The sequence below is a fragment of the Penicillium chrysogenum genome, assembly GCF_028827035.1.
Source record: "Penicillium chrysogenum strain IBT 35668 chromosome Unknown utg000005l_segment0_segment0, whole genome shotgun sequence".
Lineage (NCBI taxonomy): Eukaryota > Fungi > Ascomycota > Eurotiomycetes > Eurotiales > Aspergillaceae > Penicillium > Penicillium chrysogenum.
The window spans coordinates 2745476-2765121 of NW_026622753.1; the positions used below are offsets into that span (position 1 = coordinate 2745476).

The following is a 19646-nucleotide window of genomic DNA, read 5'->3' on the forward strand; positions in this document are numbered from 1 at the left end:
CGCACAATGACTACCTAGGTATAGAATATAGAATAACTATATGCAGAAGCTCTCGGCTTCCCCCAGCTCGGCAAAAGCACCTTAATTCAAGTACAACCTAGACAAATATGCAAGAGATGCGGCATTTTCCGTCATCCCCACAAGGCATCCCGCAAAACGCGGAGTTGACTCGGCGGAACCTTAATCATGGCAGGCCGGGGAAGTTCATCGACCAAGTGGGAACTTAAGCCACAGTGTCACGGAATCCTAGAATGGAGCCACCCTTGATGGACTATGATACTGTCCCCAGTTATTCAAGTTATAAAACCCTCGAGGGCCCCACTGCTTTAGGTAGCTTTGAGTAAACGTCCACGCGTGTTTTATTGCGCGATACCTGGAAATATTAACCCAGTGACTACACTATCATGGCTTTCCTCGTGGGTCGGTCGTTAAACTACGCCATCACAGCCACTGCTGGTAGTGGTTTCTTGCTGTGAGTAGACGAACCTAGTGTCGTCTGACCAGGTAAATGGTTTGTTCAGTCTGACAGGGGTGTACAGGTTCGGCTATGACCAGGGCGTGATGTCCAGTCTGTTGACTGGAGATGCCTTTGTTGCTACATTCCCTGAGATTGATACCACTGCGACTGGACACGGTAGTTCTTCCTTGCAAGGCACGGTGTGAGTGATCTGGCACCCTATATACCGAAAGAGAACACAGACTGACTTACATTACATACAATAGTGTTGCCATTTACGAGATTGTAAGTGCTCGTTTGTTTTCAAGGCCCCATGCCATCACATTTCTAACAGGCTTAGGGCTGTTTCTTGGGTGCAATTGTTTCTTTGCTCGTTGGTGAACGACTCGGTCGACGCAATTGTATCATGGCTGGATGTGTCGTTCTGAGCATCGGTGCAGCTCTCCAAGCCAGTGCCTATAGCATTCCCCATCTCATCGTCGGCCGAATCATCGCAGGTGTTGGAAATGGTCTCAACACAAGTACAATTCGTGAGTTCCGATCTCTGTCTTTTCCTTTTATTTGCTAACATTGCCACAGCGGTCTGGCATTCGGAACTGAGCAAGGCGGCAAGTCGAGGCAAAGGAGTGAGTTATTCATAAAGCCTCTTATAATCCCTGGTCTAACCTTCCGAACAGTTGGCCATCGAGCTGGCCATCAACATCTTTGGTGTCATGCTTTCATATTGGGTTGGTGAGTATTCATCTAGTTCACGCCATTGACCAAGCCTTGATGCTAATTTTTTACTGTTTCTTGTAGATTACGGGATGAGCTATGTCAAGAATGAAGCACAGTTCCGTTTTCCGCTTGCGCTACAAATTCTCTTTGCTATCGTCACCTTCCTCGGAGTCATGTGCCTTCCCGAATCTCCTCGATGGGTATGTCAAAATGTGTTCAAGTTCGTGGATCTCAAGCTAACGGGATAGCTTATCCAACATGGGCACGAAAACAAAGCTCGTCACATTATCTGGGCGCTCCAGCATAATGCTCGTGAAATCGACGAAGATGACCCTGTTGTGAATGTGGATGTTACAGAGATCTCTCGCGCAGTCGAAGAAGAACAGGAAGCATCATCTGGAGGATCATTCAAACTTCTCTTTCAGAACAACAAGCAACGTTTCTTATACAGAACTCTTCTTGGTATGGGAGGTCAAGCCATGCAGCAGCTATCTGGCATTAACTTGATTACCTACGTGAGTCAAACAACTTGAAATCCCGACGTTAACATTGCTAATAAACCCTAGTACGCTACTGTCATCTTTGAGCAATCCGTTGGAATGTCCCACCACACAGCATTGCTATTGGCGGGTTTCAATGGAATCGCATACTTCTTTTCCTCCATGGTTCCTATTTGGACTATCGAGCGGTATGTCGACCCATGATGAAGTCCTGACATTATGCTAATTTCTTCCAGCCTTGGCCGCCGTAAGCTCATGATGTTTGCAGTCATTGGACAGGGCTGCTGCATGGCTGTTTTGGCAGGCACCATCTGGGATGGTGGACACGCAGCTGGCTTGGTTGCGACTGTCATGCTATTCCTGTTCAATTTCTTCTTTGCAACAGGTCTTCTTGCCATTCCTTGGCTTTGTGCGTATTCCTCCATATACCATTGTGCTTTAAATGAGCTCGGCACTAACCAGACACGAACATTAAGTGCCCGCGGAATATTCACCACTTGCAATTCGAACCAGATCAGCCGCTATGGCGACTGCAACAAACTGTGCGTACTTCGGCTCTTTGATTAATGGCAAAAGGCTAACGAGTGTTAGGGATTTGTACATTCCTTGTCGTGGAAATCACACCAGTTAGCATTGCCAACATCGGGTATAAGACTTATATCTATTTTGCCAGTATGTGCTACGCAACTTTTTTTATTTCAGTTCCCATCGCTTGAACTAACTGATATTGCAGTATTCAACTTCTTCTTCCTCCCATTTATCTACTTTTTCTATCCGGAAACGCAAAACCTCACTCTGGAGCAAATCGATCGGTTATTCACCAACGAAAAGGTTCAGCTCCATTGGGACTCGTCTATGGGAATTGCGGGTGACGTGGACACACGAGTCGGAAATGCCACTGCCAAAGATCTGGAGAGTGTAAATGCTCAACATATTGAATAGATCTTTTTAGTGATGATTGTTTAGGGAGTCAACGCATTTCGTTCCAGATTTAATATATGTCTAGTACGTTCATACAAAATGTGGATATCCATTTGACTCCCTACATATATTTTAGTCAATATTGTTTCTTTTGATCTTCATACAGTCACACCTCAAAATCGACACTATTTTGTAAACCTCTTTAAGTTAGAAACCTCTATAGTCAAGAGCGCCAAGTCTACCTAATTAGGATTAGTACCCGTTGAAGGCTTACCGTCCACGTGATCTTTGTTATTCTTGCCGCCTTTCTAGATGAAATTCTGCCGGTTTGAAATACCCTCCTCGCCCTCACTACCTTGTAGACCTTTCTATTCTAGAAGAATTTGCTCTCCGATGATCCTTCAACTTCAATGAGGTGTGACTGTAGATACTTCCATGACCAATTGGGAATTTAACCCCTTTCGTCGGATGAACAACGTCGCCACTCGGGGAAAAACCCCCGGGGAAAACCCGGGGCCCCGCCAAGCCCGGACTTTCGTCTCGTCTCAAGGCGCCTAAATTTTCCCGATCCGGTAAAGATATTTCACTTCTTCAATATTGCACATCCTCCGCGCAAGAATTCACTGCTATCCTCAGCTTACCTAGGATGGTAACTTCTCGGGAAAATGTCGAACATGTCCCTGAATAGTCCTCGGACTAGCAGCGATAATGACAGAATGAGCCCACAGGCTTCCGCTCCGCTAGAACCGCAAGATTTACATCCCCTAAACATGGGGATGGAGCGCAGGAAACGTACACGAACTGGATGTGTCAACTGCAGTCGCCGGCGGCGAAAATGCGATGAGGCTAAGCCCACCTGCACGGGCTGCAAGCGCCGAGGCGACGAGTGCCAATGGCGTATGCTCGGAGCCTTTCGTGATTCCAATATCAAGGTGCTAGAATCAGATCACCCATCGATGAGCCAAGGTGTGGCAGTGAACAAAAACAAGCGTCAAAGTAGATTCAAGATCTTGAATTCCGCCCCAAAGACCCGGGCAAAAAGCGCACCCAAGGAACAGGGCCACGGAGCTTCCGAGCAACCAGTACATGAGGCATCTCCGCCGCCTGCTCCAGATTCCAGTGCCACGGCCGCGCCTGTGACTGCTACAGAAAATACCCCGGATCCCAGTCCTCCTTCGCTTACCAATGAGATCCGCAGTCCTAATCCCGCGCTCAACCAAGGTCTTTCACCACCCTACTCCAGCGATGCATCATCACACCTGTCTCAGAAGTCCATTCAAAACAAATCCCCATGCCATCCTGAAAACCTGATTAATGGTCATGATTTGGGACTTCAAGCGGCGTCTCCCCAGTCTCATTATCCACCAACCATCCAATGTGACTATAATACGCTTCCCCAATCCAGGGATGACTCGTCGCAAATCCATAATTCCAGCCCTGAGTATATGATCGACGGCTTGAGCGGGCTAGGGGGCTTAACTCAGAGCGCTCAATTTCATTCATCCTTGACCGGCTCTTACCAAACTGTTCCATCGCCATTGTTTGAGCACAATATCTTTTCCGACCCGGCAGATCTCGTCAACGATGTATTTTTGCCAGGTTCTGCTTATGAAGCGCTTCACACGACCTTAAGAAACCGCCAGCTATGGACTGCCCTGCCGGATATCCCAAACCGTCGCAGATCGCAAGACTCCATTCCTCCAGTGCATACCCCAGTAACAGTTAGTGAGGCTGGGTCGTTTCCGAGAACTAAGCGGCAGTCTCGAGGCTTGGAATACAGCAGGAGGTTTGAATTATCGCCCGAAAGAGAACATATCTTGTGGGGAAATTATCTTAATGAAATATGCTCCTGGGTAAGTTGACTGTGCAGGCACCATTATATTGAGAATCCATCTGACTCTAGAAAGCTCGACATGTTTGATAACCATCGCCATTTTGCTTCCACTTTCCCACAGATGGCCAAGTCTTCGACTCACCTCCGTTACTCTATATTAGCATTATCTGCACGACAGCTCGAAAGACAGCAAAACCGGAAATCGCAGTCAGAGAGCCTATATCTGTACCAGGAAGCCATTCACCTCCTTCTACCTGAGTTGGGAAGTAAAACCACTCCTGTGATAGCTTCTTGCGTTATTTTGTGTGTCTTAGAAATGTTGAGCTGTAGGTATCCAGGGTTCCCGTTATCGTGCGCTTCAGAACTGATGAACGATAGGCAGTCCCAAGGAATGGCGTCGCCATTTAGATGGCTGTGCGTATCTTATTCAAGCAGCTGGTATCAACGGCTTCTCTGGGAAGGAAGAGCAAGCTCTTTTTTGGTGCTTTGCTCGGATGGGTATGAAATTCCCATATATCATCACAATATTTTCTGTTCAGTTTCCTGACTTCAATCAGATGTTTGCGGTGGTCTCATATCCGAGGAGGAGACCATCATACCTATCCACAATTGGCGTCCGGTTGATATGAGCTACAACGAAGCTGCACAGACATTTATATCTTCGGCCAAAACCAATCTCGATACATATGCCAACTATACAGTATATCTCGTCGCGCGGACGTTGAACGTTCTTTTCGGTTGTGCTTCAAAAATGTCTCACCCTTGCACATCATGTCAATCTGTTCCCAACGACGATGGCGACTCATACGTTGATCGCTGGGCAGATTCGTTTGAGCGTGTAGAAGAGTGGTACGATAATCGGCCTGCCCAGATGAAATCTATATTCAGCGTTGCTGCTTCCGAGCGTGAAGGACTGGATCGAGCTTTTCCGATCGCGTTGTATGGGAATGGGGCTGCTAGTAAGTTTTCTCGCTATTGCTTGTTGACTCCGTGGTACTAATATTGGACAGTATCCGGGAACCAGATGTATCATGTAGCAGCCTTGCTGTTGCTTCAGCGAAAGCCAAAGACATTGACATTGAGCAAAAGACCGGTATGCTGTCTTCTACGCTTTTTTTAGTGGCCAAGGCTAATGAACAAATAGAGATCAGTTCTTTGGCATGCTCGACAAATATGTGCAATATCCGCATCCAACGGTCATCAGTGAGTCTCTCAACCATTATTTGACTGAAAAAGAGAGGAATACAGCGCGGAGTTGCTAACTCTTTGCGTATCTGTGACTAGTGGCTGCTGGACTAACGCACTTCAACCTTTGTGGATAGCTGGTAAGGCTATGTCTCATTATTCTGAACACTCTGCCATTGTTGAAATTTTGGTCAAGATTGAACGCGAGACTGGCTGGGCTACTGCTTGGCGCGTCGAAGACCTTAAAGAATTTTGGGGTGAATACGATAACGAAGACTGTGATGTCGACATGGATTAAGTTTGAGGATTCAACTACTTTTAGAAATATTGGTTTGTTCGAATACTCGGAATTGACGTATAGAAATTCTTTTTATAGCTTCAAAGAACCGAGTTCCAGGTCGATATCCTTTCATATCAGAAAATGCACAAAGAGACCGAAGAAGCATCTCCAGCAAGTATCATCAAAGAAAGCCAAATATCCTATACAAAATACCTCGACAAACGCTTCGTAGACAGATACGTCTGATTTTTGTTTCATTCTCCATTTACCTAGAAAATATCGTCATATCGCACCACTGCGTTCTATTCCAAAATGTCTGACAACCCAGGCGATGGTAAGAACCCCCGGCGGGCTCGAAAGCCCCAGGGTTTCTTTAGTGAAAGACAACAAGAACAGCGCAATGCAGCAGCTAGAGGTCAGCTTGAAGTTGACCTCCCTATACGACCAAAGGACAAACGGGCAGCCCCAGATGATTCGCAGGCAGAGTCAAGCCCAAAAAAGAAACAAAAGAAAGAGGCCACTAAACCAAAACCGCTAGATGTAAGGCTTTCATGGACGATTTGAAGACCGATTACTCTAAGAAGAGGCTTAAACCTATGCCACCAAGGCCTCCGAAGCAGAAATGGCGTCCGGTAAAGACTGCCATTACTGATCGGGCAAAGGCACCCAAAGGCTGGAACCCAAGAGAGCCTGATCTAATTAATGAGTAAAGTCCGATTAATTGACACGGGAAATACAACTACTAACCTATGTATAGTGATCTGCAGTCTCAGATCACCAGATGCCGTGAGCGGATTAAGGAGAACATCATGCCCCATGTTTATGAACATAAACTGGAAGAGCTGCTGGTGGAGCAGGAGGAGCGCGAGTCAGTCATAACCCGATATGAATATACTGACAATTACTGATCCTTTTAATCCCATATAGCAAAAAGATGGCTGCAGAGAAGGGGCTAAGTTGGCCGGTTGTGCGACGACTAGAGGATCTTCAGTCTATCCTAGAATGGGCTCAGAGCAATGCTATCAAGGACAAATACAAGATCGCCAACAATGTCCAAAATGTCATTCTAGCTTACCGATCAGGTGGCTTGGACTGGTGCCATGGCTTCGTCACCTACTGGCACAATGGAGCCCAGCTCTGTGCGCCAAGGCCCTTCAAGTGGGATGAATTCCAATACCTCTATGACGAGTATAAGGGAAATGAGACCGGGTTTTGGGTCGAGGGTGTAAGTCTTGTCAGTCAATCCTGTATCGTAGGACGAGCATGCTGACTTGGATTATTAGATAGATGGCCCTGGACCTAGCAGTCAACAGGCTGTGATCGAATGCGGAACGGGGTCCAGAAAGTGGGCAGCAGAGGTATATGCAATACTCGAATGCTAAATGCTCGTTCTAACATCTCCTTAGATGTCGATTTCTCTTCGAATTCCTACGACAGGCGGTAAACCATCACCTAGGTCCTTTGAATTCTCGTTCAAGGATGATACGGGGGCCGATTATATGGTTCTTTATGAAAACGACGTAAACCGACTAAGAATCAATCTACAAGCCCAGGGCCTTATGTACCCCATACCTCGACTCTTGGGGGTGTTAGTCGTAACTTTGGGCGATGGCAGCAAGAAAGCCATGTTGGTAAGGGAGTTGGAAGTCAACATGTGGGATGAGCATGAGAAACAATATATGGCCGACAGTTGGGACTCGATACCGGTTGTCGTCCTTCCTGGACGTGGAACAAAACGCCTGAATGGTCCTTGGATGCGTTGGAAATTCTATACAGCAACAGCCCCCGATAACTCGAACCGTTTGTGGATATATGACTACAATCCTTCCAACCCCCTTATGCGTGGCCCGAAGATACCTACCGCGACTGAAGCACAGATGGATAGGGCATTGCCGACTGCGCATAAATATGAGAGCATCGAAAACCATCCTCAATTTAACCCGGATATCCCGTCGGGGAAATCGATAATATAAGACGGTGAGCGGTTGATGATTGTTACTCTATGAGATTACAATGGAGCTACTCTGTGGTTTACTGCTGCGTTATACTGTTGTTTATTTTCTACTATTTTTCGACAGCTTTCAAGTTCAATTCATTTTTATGTTCCCTTAAGTAAGGCCCTCTTTGAGTAAGGAGTCGCAAATTCCCGGTTATGTCTCTCCGGTTTGAGCTCTTCCATGTTTCAACCTGCGTATTGATATCAGACATGAGACACTTGACTCCAGACATCATGTCGTATCCACACATTTTCTACACCTGATTCCAGGTATTGCCGTCATACATCAAGACATCCATCTCCTGATGAGTGCGATTGTTCGACTGATTTTCAACCTGTCGAAGAGCTTCCACGGACAACTGGCGTAGAGTTTCCACCATTATTTCATCATTTGGAGGCCATTCATACCGCGACGCCCTCCGACTCAAGCCGTCGTCAGGTGTCTCATCGCGACCCGCGCGGGTATGGGGAAAGCGGAATCTGGATAAAGCCTCTCGTGCGGACGTTCGATCATCGACAAGGTAACCATTCTGGTCTTCCGAGATCGAAGGAGTCCCGAAACCAGTCAAATCAACAGGGCTTTCTCTGTCAGCACACCAATCTGAATTATCCTCAGAGTCCAGAGGCTCTTGTTCTAGGTTTGAAAGCGAAGATATGTGTGGGTCGCAAAAAGGGCGCACGTTTGAAAGCCCTTCATGGGGTGTCATCAGGTACGCCACGCTCCCTGAATCAGGCGATTCTTCATCCGAATAAGGAACTTCACCATGTAGCTCCCTCGTGAACTGCTTGAGTCCTCGGGCATACTCTCTCATAACAGGGTCGTCTTGTGGATTATCATGTTCGTTGCCACGACTATCATCCTCGTATCCACTGTCATTGTAGACTTCGTTTTGTAGTTCTTCCTCGGGATCGTAGATGGCTCCTTCGTGTTTGCACCAGAAACAGAGCTTTCCATGGCCAGTGACGACCGGCTCGTTGGGCCTATTGAGTTCATTGTAGAGATCATTTTGGGAGTCATTCCTCTGGTCGATCGTCCGATCGATGGTCTGGTCCACGCTTCGCTGGATGGTTTGGTTTGCTCTGGGACTTTCACCGAAGCCATGATCCCGCCTCGGGGATACCATTACCATCGGGCTGAGAGTCTCTGGAGTAGAGAACGAATGCAGAAGCATTGGCGCGGCGGGTCCATTCTAAAGATGAACCGTCAGCTTGCAGTTGCAGATTAGGTATGTCCAATATCGACTAACGAGTGCAATACTCCGTTCGTCATCGGCCCCCACAGAGCTCGAGCGCGATATGTTGATGTCGTCCTCCGTCTTCTCAATGAGTTCGAACCGCAAAGTTTTGGCTGCAGATTTGATTCGTGCAATGATCTCTTTCCACTCCTCATCGGTGTCAAATACGGTGCTCGTACACACGTGGGACCAAACTGGATCCCGCCTGGTCTTCATCCAAACCCACTGGGTGTTCAGTGTGGCAAATGGAACAAAGCCTTGAATGCCGCGATCATTTAGATGACTCCGAAACATGTACGAGAATATCTCTTCGGTTTGCTTTTTGCTGCAAACAAAGAAGCGAAACAAACAGCAAAGCACCTGTCGCCTGCATTTGTTCCATCGTAGCGTGGGTCTCTTGGGGACCTTGGTTGGCTCCATGGTTGATGGGGGAAGAGGCTCAAGAACGAGTAAAGACGGAGGAGAGAAGATCTAGCATGGACTGAAGAGAAGGGTGACATGGAAGAAGAAAGAATAAGAAGCAGAATATTGGGCGAGAGAGGTTCAGGGTAAAGACCAGAATCAGTTGGCAAACACTTCAAGTTAGGGGAAGTGATAACAACAATTTCATGTCCCATCTATCTTAATTTACATACGACCTTGGGAATGCCATCTACTTGGTGTCTCATGCTTGTTACAGTTCTTTAGAATGTAAGATGAATCTTCTACTTGGAAGTTGAAGTCTCACATTTGTGAATGAGCTTCAGGCTTGGAGATCCAAGGCTTTTAATTCAACCTTGCGGACTTACTTGACCACCTTATTCCAGGCTACCAAGCGCTTCCGGAAGCATTTGTAATGACACGGCTTCACATTTGGCTTTAAATGTGAGCCTGGTAGGCAGATAGGATGATGATCCTGTCACGATTTATGCTCGGGGATGAGAGATATCGGGAAGTAGTCAACTATTGAAACCGTCTATAGCAGCATCTAGCTCCCTTTGAAGATACTAGAATACTAGGATAATGGAATAAGCTAAGTGAGTTCTGGAATAGGGCCTATACGTAAGATTGAGTTATACTGTTGACTTGTCGGAAGGGCCATGTGGTGACGGGCTTGAGTCTTTCTCCAAATTGTTCCCTGATCTTAGTTTTGTGCCATTCGATACTATAGGCCCGTTTGATCTTTTATTGAGTAGATGTAATTTCATCGACCTCAAGGTGAGTATATCTTTCGGCTTGATTAGAGTCCTCGCTCGGCTCTTCTCAATGTATTCATCATCCGAGGTTACTATCTTTAGCTGAAGCGTCATCAGACAAAGTAGTTATGAATGGGTCCCTGCTATACATACCAAATATGTCAGATCGTATACATTTCACTTCATTCCTACACCGTCATCCACCGGTTTATCAGCTATTAGTGTGTACTTATAGATCCTTACAGCACTGCTCGTGGTTCTAGTGCCCTCCAATGGGCATCGGTTAAATGGGATCAGCACAAGCTAAGTACGAACGCGAACAATTGACCAAGCGATGAAAATTTGATCTTCTCCCCGGAATCATCAGGGACTTCCCCGCCCTCTCCGTAGGTATCCGGGGGACCGAGGCAGACGACTCAATCACAGGTCCTGATGCCCTCCCCGCGCTATGAGATCACAGCTTCTCGCATTCCATTCTTTTTTGGGATTCCCCAACACTTCGATCAGTCGTGTTTAATTTGTTCAGAAAATTATAGAGTTCTAGCAACGTCTCCTGTTTGAGGGTTGTATATGTCGATCATATCATCACATGTGCGGCTATGCCAGACAACCTTGAACGGACCCATGTATATAACAATTTATAGACCTCGTTATAACCGTCAATATCACATCTTCTACCGGTGAAAATCAAAACTAAGCAATAATGTCCACCCAGACGACCACCACGCGCAATCCAGCAGACTCCATGGTGTCTACCTGGCGCCATGACCGATCCCAATGGAACACCTACCACTGGATGATTGAACTCCTTGGCTTACATCTCATTGATTTTGACGCGGAGGTTCCAATCTTCTCCAAGAAAGATAAAATACCCGCCATAAGAGAGTGGACGGTCCATTTATGGATTCTACTCCACGCCGCAATCCCACTTGCAATACACCACGCCTACACACTCTACACTGGGCAGAACATGCATCTCATCGGCGCTTTTGCATTGTACTCTAGTGCATTCAAGCTGAACGGCATTCACGAAATGCACATCATGCGCCGCCTAGGCCAAGTCTATGGCTTCTTGGATGGCGACAAGCATCCTCGGGATGAGATCCCTGATGTTGGCGTGGGCAAGGTGATACGGGAGCTGATATCCACCTCAACGCTGCGTATGGTGATGGCAATATTTCTTACCTACCGGCCGGGGGAGACACCGACATCACTGGAATGGAAGTGGCTTCCCTTGGAGATTGGCTTGTACAGTATCACGGTGGACTTCTGGTTTTACTGGTATCACCGCATGATGCACTCGGTGGGCCCTTTGTGGAAGTTCCACCGTAGACACCATCTGACGAAACATCCCAATCCTTTGCTCTCTGCGTACGCCGACCACGAGCAGGAATTCATGGATATTACGGGTATTCCGCTTCTTGCGTACACTACGTTGAAGATCATTGGGCTGCCCATGGGGTTTTATGGATGGTGGATTTGTTTTCAGTATATTGCCTTCTCGGAGTTCATTGGTCATAGTGGGCTACGACTTCATGGTGGTGCACCCTCTACTGTGAATTGGCTGCTGGAAATTTTTGATGCTGAGTTGGTGATTGAAGATCATGATCTACATCACCGCTATGGATGGAGGAAGAGCCATAACTATGGCAAGCAGACACGTCTTTGGGATAGCATTTTTGGAACCTGCCATGAGCGCATCGAAAGCGTGAAAGAGAATGTTGATTACACAAATCGGGTGACAATGCCTCTTCTTTGAAGTGTGAATGTGGAAATGAGTTATGTTGATATGAGATATGACATTGGTACATGAGATGTGAGTAAATAACTAACAGCCTGGCTGGCAACACTATCCCATTAGGACATTAATACAGTCAATGGAGAGAAAGCTAAGAAACACCAAAGATAAAAGTATTGCAATGTGTGTAGTAAGCTATCGTAGTTAGGCAAAAGTGGACATCCCCATCTATTCATCCCCAGAGAAGCCGCTGAACTCATCAGAGCTGGAGGGTTCATCAGTGCCGCTCACAAAGAGTGCTTTATCATCATTGTCGCTCAGTTCCAACGGATCCTCAGGACCATCACCCTTGAGTGCACCATGGGACTCTTCAGCTTCAAAATGATGTTCACCAAGACCCTCAAAATCATCACTCGGCCCCCTCATATCCAGCATCAACCTGATCCCACACATGATGTCTCCAATGCGGGTAGTGATGTCATGCAGCTCATCGTACAACTGACGCGCCAGCCAAGTCTCACATTTGCCCCCATACTGGTTCCAGATGCGCTGGTTGTACTGCGACCCCGCGCGCAAGACCGGGGTGTACGGAGTGGGAACTTGGGGATGTTCGGGCAGACATTCGGAGACTGGCTCGTATGAGGTCTCCCTCTCGTCGGACGGGTAGTCGAAATCCACGTCGCGGGGGAAGACGAACTCTGAAGGCGGAAGGTCGGCGAGCCCAAATGGGTTCGTGTTGGTAAAGACATTGTCATTCACGGCCTTCTTCTCCGACGCCGGCTTGGGCGGGAGTTCGAGCCGAGCGGGCTCGGAAGATGTACACTGCTGCATCTCACGCGACATGGCAGACTTGGTTGCACTGTGGTCCCTCTTGGATTCGTTGGGCGAGCGCTTGTGGGAAGTCTCGGAGGTCTTGGAGTGGATCGACCCTGGGGATATGGTCTCCATTGAGGAACTCATCCTCAGACGCTTGGCCCTAGATCCATCCCTCTTGCGCTTTTTAGTCGCAGGGGTCGCAATCGACTCAGAAGAGTCAGCATCGAAGAACTCCTACAGCGCATAGGTATGTCAGCATATTTGGTATCATCTAGATTCCAGGGATAGGGATCCAATGTGGATAGTATCAAGGCTATTGAACTGATGGTGTAAGTGATGTGAACCGCGACACCAGACCTGTTGAGCATGGGTGGGATCTTTGAGGCGGGTTGAAGCCTGAACATTTTCCTTTGGAATAGCCGACATCGTTCTGGTCAGACTGTGAATGAAACTCGGATACTATTGGCAGAGCGGATGCTGGGAGGTGCAGCGATAGATAGTGGTGATGAATCGTTGTGCAGATAGAGTATTGGCATCAATTTATAGATGCGCATGGCTGAGAACGACAAATGAGAATGACAAACAAGGTCTGACACACATTCCGATACCAAATTTGATATAGTATCGGATGCATGTGCTAATCAAGATGGCCAGGTATGAAGATGATAGTGATAGTTGTGACGTCGAATGCATAGAAGTTCACCATCTATAGATAGCTCTACACAGAGACGATTACAAGCAGAATTTCAGGCTCAATGCAAGCAAAGTAAGTAGAAAGTAAGAGATCATTCTTGATCGAAGTTAGATAAATAAAAAGCGTTATGTCCAGGAGAATAATGCGCAAAACCAACAAAAATATGTGCTCCACAAGAAAGGCAAACATGAAAAGTAAAACCCAAGAGGGCTCATTATGTATTATCTAGGACGTAGACAAGACATATACCAGAAGAAGAACCCACAGCCGTAAACACCCAATAGCACCGCGGGGGTATCAAAGCGATAACACCAGTCACGGTGCTAACTCTTCATGATACCATTGACACACTCAACCGATTTACAGCAGGAGGGCAACGGCACCGAAGACGGCAGCCAGACCGGCACCAGCACCGGTAGCGGCGTTGATGGCACCGGCATTGAAGGCGGGCTGGGAGGGGGTGGCAGCGCTGGAGGGAGCGCTGGGCACGCCAGTGGAGCCGGCGCTGGGAACCAGAGGGGTGGAGGTGGCGACGCTGGGGACGACGGGGATGAGGGGAACGCTGCTGCTGGCCACGGGGGTGGAGACAGCGGGGGTGGAAGAGCTAAGGAAAGTGTTAGATGGGATTAATTGGTCGTGTTGGATATAGAGGAATGCTTACCAGGAGTTGCACTCAGTCACGGTGGAGGTCACAAGGGGACGAGTGACGGTGTAGGGACCGTGGCTCATGGTGATGTAGCCGGGCTGGGATGATATTAGTATATGTCGCAGACTTGTTGGCAAGATAAACATACGGTGGAGATACTGTAGGTCTTGCTTCCGTGCACAACGGAGGTGGCCTCAGGGCAGTAGGTGGTGTACTCGGTGACAGTCTCGGTGACAACACCGGCCATGGCACCAGCGGCACCGAGGGTGAGAGCGGCAATAGAGAAACGCATTGTGATGGAGTGGATAGAGTTGATTGGAATTCCAAGAATGTTCAGATAGAAGGTAAAAGAGTGACAGGGATTCAAAAGAATGTAATCGGTTGAAAACCGGGGATTTAGAGAATGTAAGTGGTGGGTGAAGAGAGAGAGAGAGAGAAAAGAAGGGGGGGCAGGAGAAGTTTATAACCAATGTTATTACGGAGTAACTAAAAAATTAATTAAATGAGATTCAGGTACCCGGTGCCTGAGTGGCACCGCCCATGGAAAAGGGGCAGAGACAGGAGTGTGGCAATAAGAAGAAGGGAAAAAATAAACAATTAAGGTAAATTGGGGTAACCGAGAAAGGTACTTAATTACACAGCCAAATTATTATGGAGACCAAAGTCACTTCCTCCCTAGCGTCCTCCTCACCTTAAGCGCACGCTCTCAGGAACCGGTTCGAGGTGCGTATCCCGGGGGATCCTTTCCCATTTTGGCACTGGTGGGCTGCTAGGGTTGGGCCAATTTCTCTGGGCACTGGCGATTGCAGTTCTAGGTGCTTGGATCGGCTTATTATTCTATGGAGTTTTTGTATCTTTATACAAATTTAGAATCTTTTATCTCTTATGGTTAATTTCATCTCAAAATATTGTCCATGGCATATGAACATATAAAATTAAGAAACATTCAACTCTTAAATCAAACGTTTTGGACGAGGCTCAATTACTTCCAATCGTGCTTCTGCAAGAACCCCCACATTCTATCTGCAATATCGTACTTCGTATAAGTAATCTGGTTCAAATGGACCTCGGGCGAATTGAAATTTTCATTCAAACCGCTTGCAAGATGCGTCATCCGGAGTACGACATCAGTTAATCGACTTATCGACATATGTATGTTTGTACCAGGAGATATATATCCGAATAAAATCCCTTACAGTCAGACTTCTCTACTCCCAGGTAAAGTCGAAAATGCATCTCCTAGATCTGCCAGTTGACGTTATCCACCTCAATTTCCGGGCCATACTTGACCAATGGGGTCTTACAGTCTTTCCTTGCAAGACCCACACTTCAGCCCTGATCCATGGGAATACATTTTCTCCCTAGACTTGTGGTCTCTCAACTCCTTTGTCCACATGCAGAGCGCTATACATGCTCCTAAACCTCATCCTCTATCAATGAGATGCCGAATTTTACTCCAACCGCGCCCTGAGTTTGGCGGCGGAAAGTGGCAACATAGCAACTGCGCGACTCGCACTCAAAGTGAGGCTCACGGACGAAACATACCACAAAATATGAGTACTTATATGTGGCTACATTGCAAAATCAACCAGCCATCGCGCACCTGTTACTGGAACATGGTATTGATACGAACCGGGTTGCGTACTGGAACACTGAGGCGGAAACCTGTAGGTCTTGGAACGATCCCAGCATCGATCTGCTCGAGGAAGCCATATATGTAGGCTCTGAGCCAATCCTCAGCTTATTGCTCGATCATAGGGCGGTCACCAACCGTCGAGTATTCGAGTCAATGCTAAGACAAGTTACTGGAAAAGGACACCTCGGTATCGCCAAACTTCTTGTGGAGAGTGGCTATAGTCTTGAATCGATCGAGCTCGCCGAAGAGTATCTCGCCCTGCTCGCAGCAGTCAACGCCGGGCATCCCGATATTGTTCGGTTCCTCTTGAAAAATGAGTTTGCCTTGATATACACCTGCCACGTTGGCTATTCACCGCCGTCCACTGCGACCCAGAGATAGCCAGGATGTTCCTTCTTCATAGAGCGAATCCATCTCCCGAGGAACCGCCTGGTACCAATTTCGTCGCTCCGGGGCTTGCCGCCACTCTGGAGAACTACGCGGTGGCGCAGCTCCTCCGTGAATTCATTGACCTTGCGGAGTTTGTTAGGTTAGGAGGTCGGAACCAAGAATGGCTTATGCTGACCGCCGCGGCCTGTGGATGGGATGATATGCTACGAAAAATCCTAGACAAGAGCTGTCTAATGGACACAAGAGTGGACAGTCTAGACGCTTCCTATTCAACCACAACCTCCGACCTCGCACTAGAGAATCTGCCGGCTATATCTCTCGCGGCCGGCTGAGGTGACTATAACACTGTGCAAGGAGGGTATCTCAATATTGTTTGGCTTATGCCGAGAGTCATTGACAGACAGACTATCCCACAGGAGAAGCCCTACTTAAACTCCGCGCGATTCTTGTGGCCAAACCACAAGATACCGATGTCACTAATCAACTTGCCGCATACTACACCAAGCGGAGCGAACCTTTACAGAAGGTGAGATAGGAGGGGGGAACCACCTGGTTATTTATTCATGGCTATGAATCTTAATCTGGGAGGATATATGTGATGGCCAACTGTACCGCGAGTATGAGTTAGACTGAATGACAATGTGATGAGCAATGTAAGATGGAATACAAAATGAGGGTGAACAAGCTCAATACAGTATTATTCTTACCATAGTCCACTCAATAGTGGGTTGGTGATCTTTCAGTGCAACGGTTTATCCCTACAATAGTACTCCGTAACTCATACTCCATACATACACGGCTTACATCGGTAAGGTCTTTCGCAAGGTGGGATTGTGCATCAACACCGTGATGCTTGCTGGACAATGTAGTTGTTGTCGTCACGTATCACGTCGTGGAGTGCGAGGATGGAGTACGTATATGAGGATAATGCGGGACAAGAACACCGAAGGACCAGATAAATTTCAAGACTAATAGTAGCAACTAGATATTGTGAAATTAACTGTACTCGAGTGTCACTTAGAGCATGCGATAACCGTATGTCCTCGTTGTACTGGAGTGTCGACAATGCGACGGTGGAACTGTTGCCACGAAAGGGTTCAATGGGGATAAGGATCTCAGACCATTGAACCAACACAACTATTCCAATCCGATGGTACTGACCCCTAGAAGGATGGTTAAGGGGCGTGGGACCTTTCAGCAGCGCCCGTCCAGCGCCAGCTAGACCGAAGTCCAGCCGTCACCGACGAGTGCTGACACAGATAAGAACGCCGTTTCTTCATCTTGGATTTAGTTGTGTGAAGAAGAAAAGAAGGAAAAAATTTTGCCGAGCGAAGATAAACCAACAGCTGGCGCACGGACCAGGCGGAGAGCTCGAACGGGAATAGTGCATTTTTCCCGCTTTCCGCGGGCAACGGAAAGATGCCAGTGCTCGTCCGACTAGCATCTGTCGTTTAAAAGCCGTTGCTTTCCTATCGGTCAAGTACATAATACCCTGCTTGAGAATTGACCTTCTTCAGCTTCATCATGTATTTGTCTCGCTGTGGTAGGTCTGCTGCTCGCTTGCTCCCCCTTGGGAGCTCCCGAGCAGCTGTTGTCTCCGCTCGCGCCTCTATCGTGCCCAGATTAGCCCCCCCAATCGCGGGGAGTAGCGACATCCACCCGTGATACGCAACACAAGGTTGGTGGCCGGAATCCATTCAATGGCAATCGAAGTATGCAGACTGACCATTTAATAGTTGCTCGCGGCCTCTCTGGAGGAGTCCGACCCCACCGTTTGGAACATTCTGCAGAAGGTGCGTCATCGCTGTTAGAGCTCACCAATTGACCGACCAGCTGCTAAACCCACCCCAGGAGAAACAACGTCAAAAGCACTTCATTAACCTGATCCCCTCCGAGAATTTCACATCGCAAGCTGTTCTCGATGCCCTAGGCAGTGTTATGCAAAGTATGTACTCTGGGTGACGGCCTCTACTTGCCCGACAGACCATTCTAACCGTAATTCAGACAAATATTCTGAGGGATACCCCGGTGCCCGGTACTATGGAGGAAACGAACACATTGATGCCTCCGAGCGGTTGTGCCAGCAGCGTGCCCTAGAGACCTTCCGTCTGAACCCGGAGGAATGGGGAGTGAACGTTCAACGTATGATACACTCGACGTGATACAATGATATATGCGAAGGCTAACCCACTCCAGCTCTGTCTGGCTCACCCGCTAACCTCATGGCCTACTCCGCCCTCCTCAACACCCACGACCGCATCATGGGCTTGGACCTTCCTCACGGTGGCCACCTGTCCCACGGTTATCAGACTCCTACCAAGAAGATTTCCGCTATCTCCAAATACTTCGAGACCTTCCCTTACCGCCTCGACGAGTCAACTGGTCTGATTGACTACGACGCGTTGGAGAAGTCGGCCACCCTATACAGGCCTAAGCTGATTATCGCGGGTACCTCGGCCTATAGTCGCCTGATTGACTACCCGCGTATGCGCGCGATCGCTGACTCCGTGGGTGCCTACTTGCTGGCCGATATGGCCCATATCTCGGGTCTTGTGGCTGCCGATGTGCTCCCATCTCCCTTCCCCTACTCAGATGTTGTGACCACCACCACCCACAAGTCTCTACGTGGCCCGCGTGGCGCTATGATCTTCTACCGTAAGGGCGTGCGCAGCACAGACAAGAAGGGCAACCCCGTTATGTACGATCTCGAGAACCCAATCAACGCATCCGTCTTCCCCGGCCACCAGGGTGGCCCTCACAATCACACTATCACTGCGCTATCCGTGGCCCTCAAGCAGGCTCAGTCGCCCGACTTCGAGGCCTACCAGAAGACAGTACTCCGCAACGCATCTGCTCTAGCCGGCCGTCTAGGTGACTCCACCAGTAACGGTGGACTCGGCTACAACATTGTGTCCGGTGGCACCGACAACCACCTAGTGCTAGTGGACCTTAAGAACCGCGGTGTGGACGGTGCTCGTGTTGAGCGCGTTCTCGAGCTGTGTGGTGTCGCCAGCAACAAGAACACCGTTCCCGGTGACAAGTCTGCCCTCAAGCCCGGCGGTCTGCGTCTAGGAACCCCAGCCATGACTTCCCGTGGCTTCCAGCCCGAGGACTTCACCCGCGTCGCCGATATCGTCGACCGTGCGGTCACCATCACCCAGAAGCTGGACAAGGCTGCCCGCGAGTCGGCTCAGTCCCGCGGTGTCAAGAACCCCAATACTGTCAAGGCGTTCTTGGACTACGTGGGTGAGGGTGAGGAGATCTCGGAGATTGTTGTGCTCCGCCAAGAAGTCGAGGACTGGGTTGGTACCTTCAGCTTGCCGTGGGCTGATGACCAGTAGACGTTTTCTTTTTTAGTTTGATTCCCTCTGTATATTCCCTCGCATGATTTCGAAATGAATATGATTGAAGCCTCTTATTTAAGAT

At 48.3% G+C, this 19646-nt stretch overlaps 9 protein-coding genes across 9 annotated transcripts; 6 read left to right on the forward strand and 3 right to left on the reverse strand.

Annotated features, from left to right (window-relative positions):
- Window positions 1-404: 404 nt before the first annotated feature.
- Window positions 405-2616, forward strand: N7489_009448 (sugar porter family MFS transporter; the record flags this gene model as incomplete). The annotated part of the gene is made up of 13 exons (XM_056715198.1): window positions 405-472; window positions 540-659; window positions 724-742; window positions 798-987; window positions 1037-1083; window positions 1135-1189; window positions 1256-1374; window positions 1423-1689; window positions 1741-1862; window positions 1911-2083; window positions 2151-2216; window positions 2266-2346; window positions 2408-2616. The coding sequence occupies 13 exons, from the start codon at window positions 405-407 to the stop codon at window positions 2614-2616; spliced, it is 1536 nt and encodes a 511-aa protein (XP_056562820.1).
- A 644-nt stretch (window positions 2617-3260) lies between these two features.
- On the forward strand, window positions 3261-5912 carry N7489_009449 (Zn(II)2Cys6 transcription factor; the record flags this gene model as incomplete). The annotated part of the gene is made up of 7 exons (XM_056715199.1): window positions 3261-4448; window positions 4503-4755; window positions 4808-4927; window positions 4987-5388; window positions 5440-5522; window positions 5574-5632; window positions 5714-5912. The coding sequence occupies 7 exons, from the start codon at window positions 3261-3263 to the stop codon at window positions 5910-5912; spliced, it is 2304 nt and encodes a 767-aa protein (XP_056562821.1).
- Window positions 5913-6206: 294 nt separating this feature from the next.
- Window positions 6207-7867, forward strand: N7489_009450 (uncharacterized protein; the record flags this gene model as incomplete). The annotated part of the gene is made up of 6 exons (XM_056715200.1): window positions 6207-6434; window positions 6557-6600; window positions 6652-6762; window positions 6822-7119; window positions 7178-7252; window positions 7301-7867. The coding sequence occupies 6 exons, from the start codon at window positions 6207-6209 to the stop codon at window positions 7865-7867; spliced, it is 1323 nt and encodes a 440-aa protein (XP_056562822.1).
- A 277-nt stretch (window positions 7868-8144) lies between these two features.
- N7489_009451 (uncharacterized protein) lies at window positions 8145-9545 on the reverse strand (the record flags this gene model as incomplete). The annotated part of the gene is made up of 2 exons (XM_056715201.1): window positions 8145-9080; window positions 9138-9545. The coding sequence occupies 2 exons, from the start codon at window positions 9543-9545 to the stop codon at window positions 8145-8147; spliced, it is 1344 nt and encodes a 447-aa protein (XP_056562823.1).
- A 1458-nt stretch (window positions 9546-11003) lies between these two features.
- Window positions 11004-12059, forward strand: N7489_009452 (sterol desaturase family protein; the record flags this gene model as incomplete). Its single annotated transcript, XM_056715202.1, has 1 exon — window positions 11004-12059. The coding sequence occupies one exon, from the start codon at window positions 11004-11006 to the stop codon at window positions 12057-12059; it is 1056 nt and encodes a 351-aa protein (XP_056562824.1).
- Window positions 12060-12266: 207 nt separating this feature from the next.
- On the reverse strand, window positions 12267-13280 carry N7489_009453 (uncharacterized protein; the record flags this gene model as incomplete). Its single annotated transcript, XM_056715203.1, has 2 exons — window positions 12267-13088; window positions 13212-13280. 2 exons carry the CDS (start codon window positions 13278-13280, stop codon window positions 12267-12269), a joined length of 891 nt encoding a protein of 296 aa, XP_056562825.1.
- A 628-nt stretch (window positions 13281-13908) lies between these two features.
- On the reverse strand, window positions 13909-14486 carry N7489_009454 (putative GPI anchored protein; the record flags this gene model as incomplete). The annotated part of the gene is made up of 3 exons (XM_056715204.1): window positions 13909-14152; window positions 14210-14292; window positions 14343-14486. 3 exons carry the CDS (start codon window positions 14484-14486, stop codon window positions 13909-13911), a joined length of 471 nt encoding a protein of 156 aa, XP_056562826.1.
- Window positions 14487-15630: 1144 nt separating this feature from the next.
- N7489_009455 (uncharacterized protein) lies at window positions 15631-16552 on the forward strand (the record flags this gene model as incomplete). Its single annotated transcript, XM_056715205.1, has 3 exons — window positions 15631-15911; window positions 15953-16147; window positions 16234-16552. The coding sequence occupies 3 exons, from the start codon at window positions 15631-15633 to the stop codon at window positions 16550-16552; spliced, it is 795 nt and encodes a 264-aa protein (XP_056562827.1).
- Window positions 16553-17744: 1192 nt separating this feature from the next.
- N7489_009456 (serine hydroxymethyltransferase) lies at window positions 17745-19561 on the forward strand (the record flags this gene model as incomplete). The annotated part of the gene is given in 6 exon segments (XM_056715206.1): window positions 17745-17834; window positions 17848-17898; window positions 17957-18013; window positions 18072-18165; window positions 18225-18362; window positions 18417-19561. The coding sequence occupies 6 exon segments, from the start codon at window positions 17745-17747 to the stop codon at window positions 19559-19561; spliced, it is 1575 nt and encodes a 524-aa protein (XP_056562828.1).
- Window positions 19562-19646: the final 85 nt, after the last annotated feature.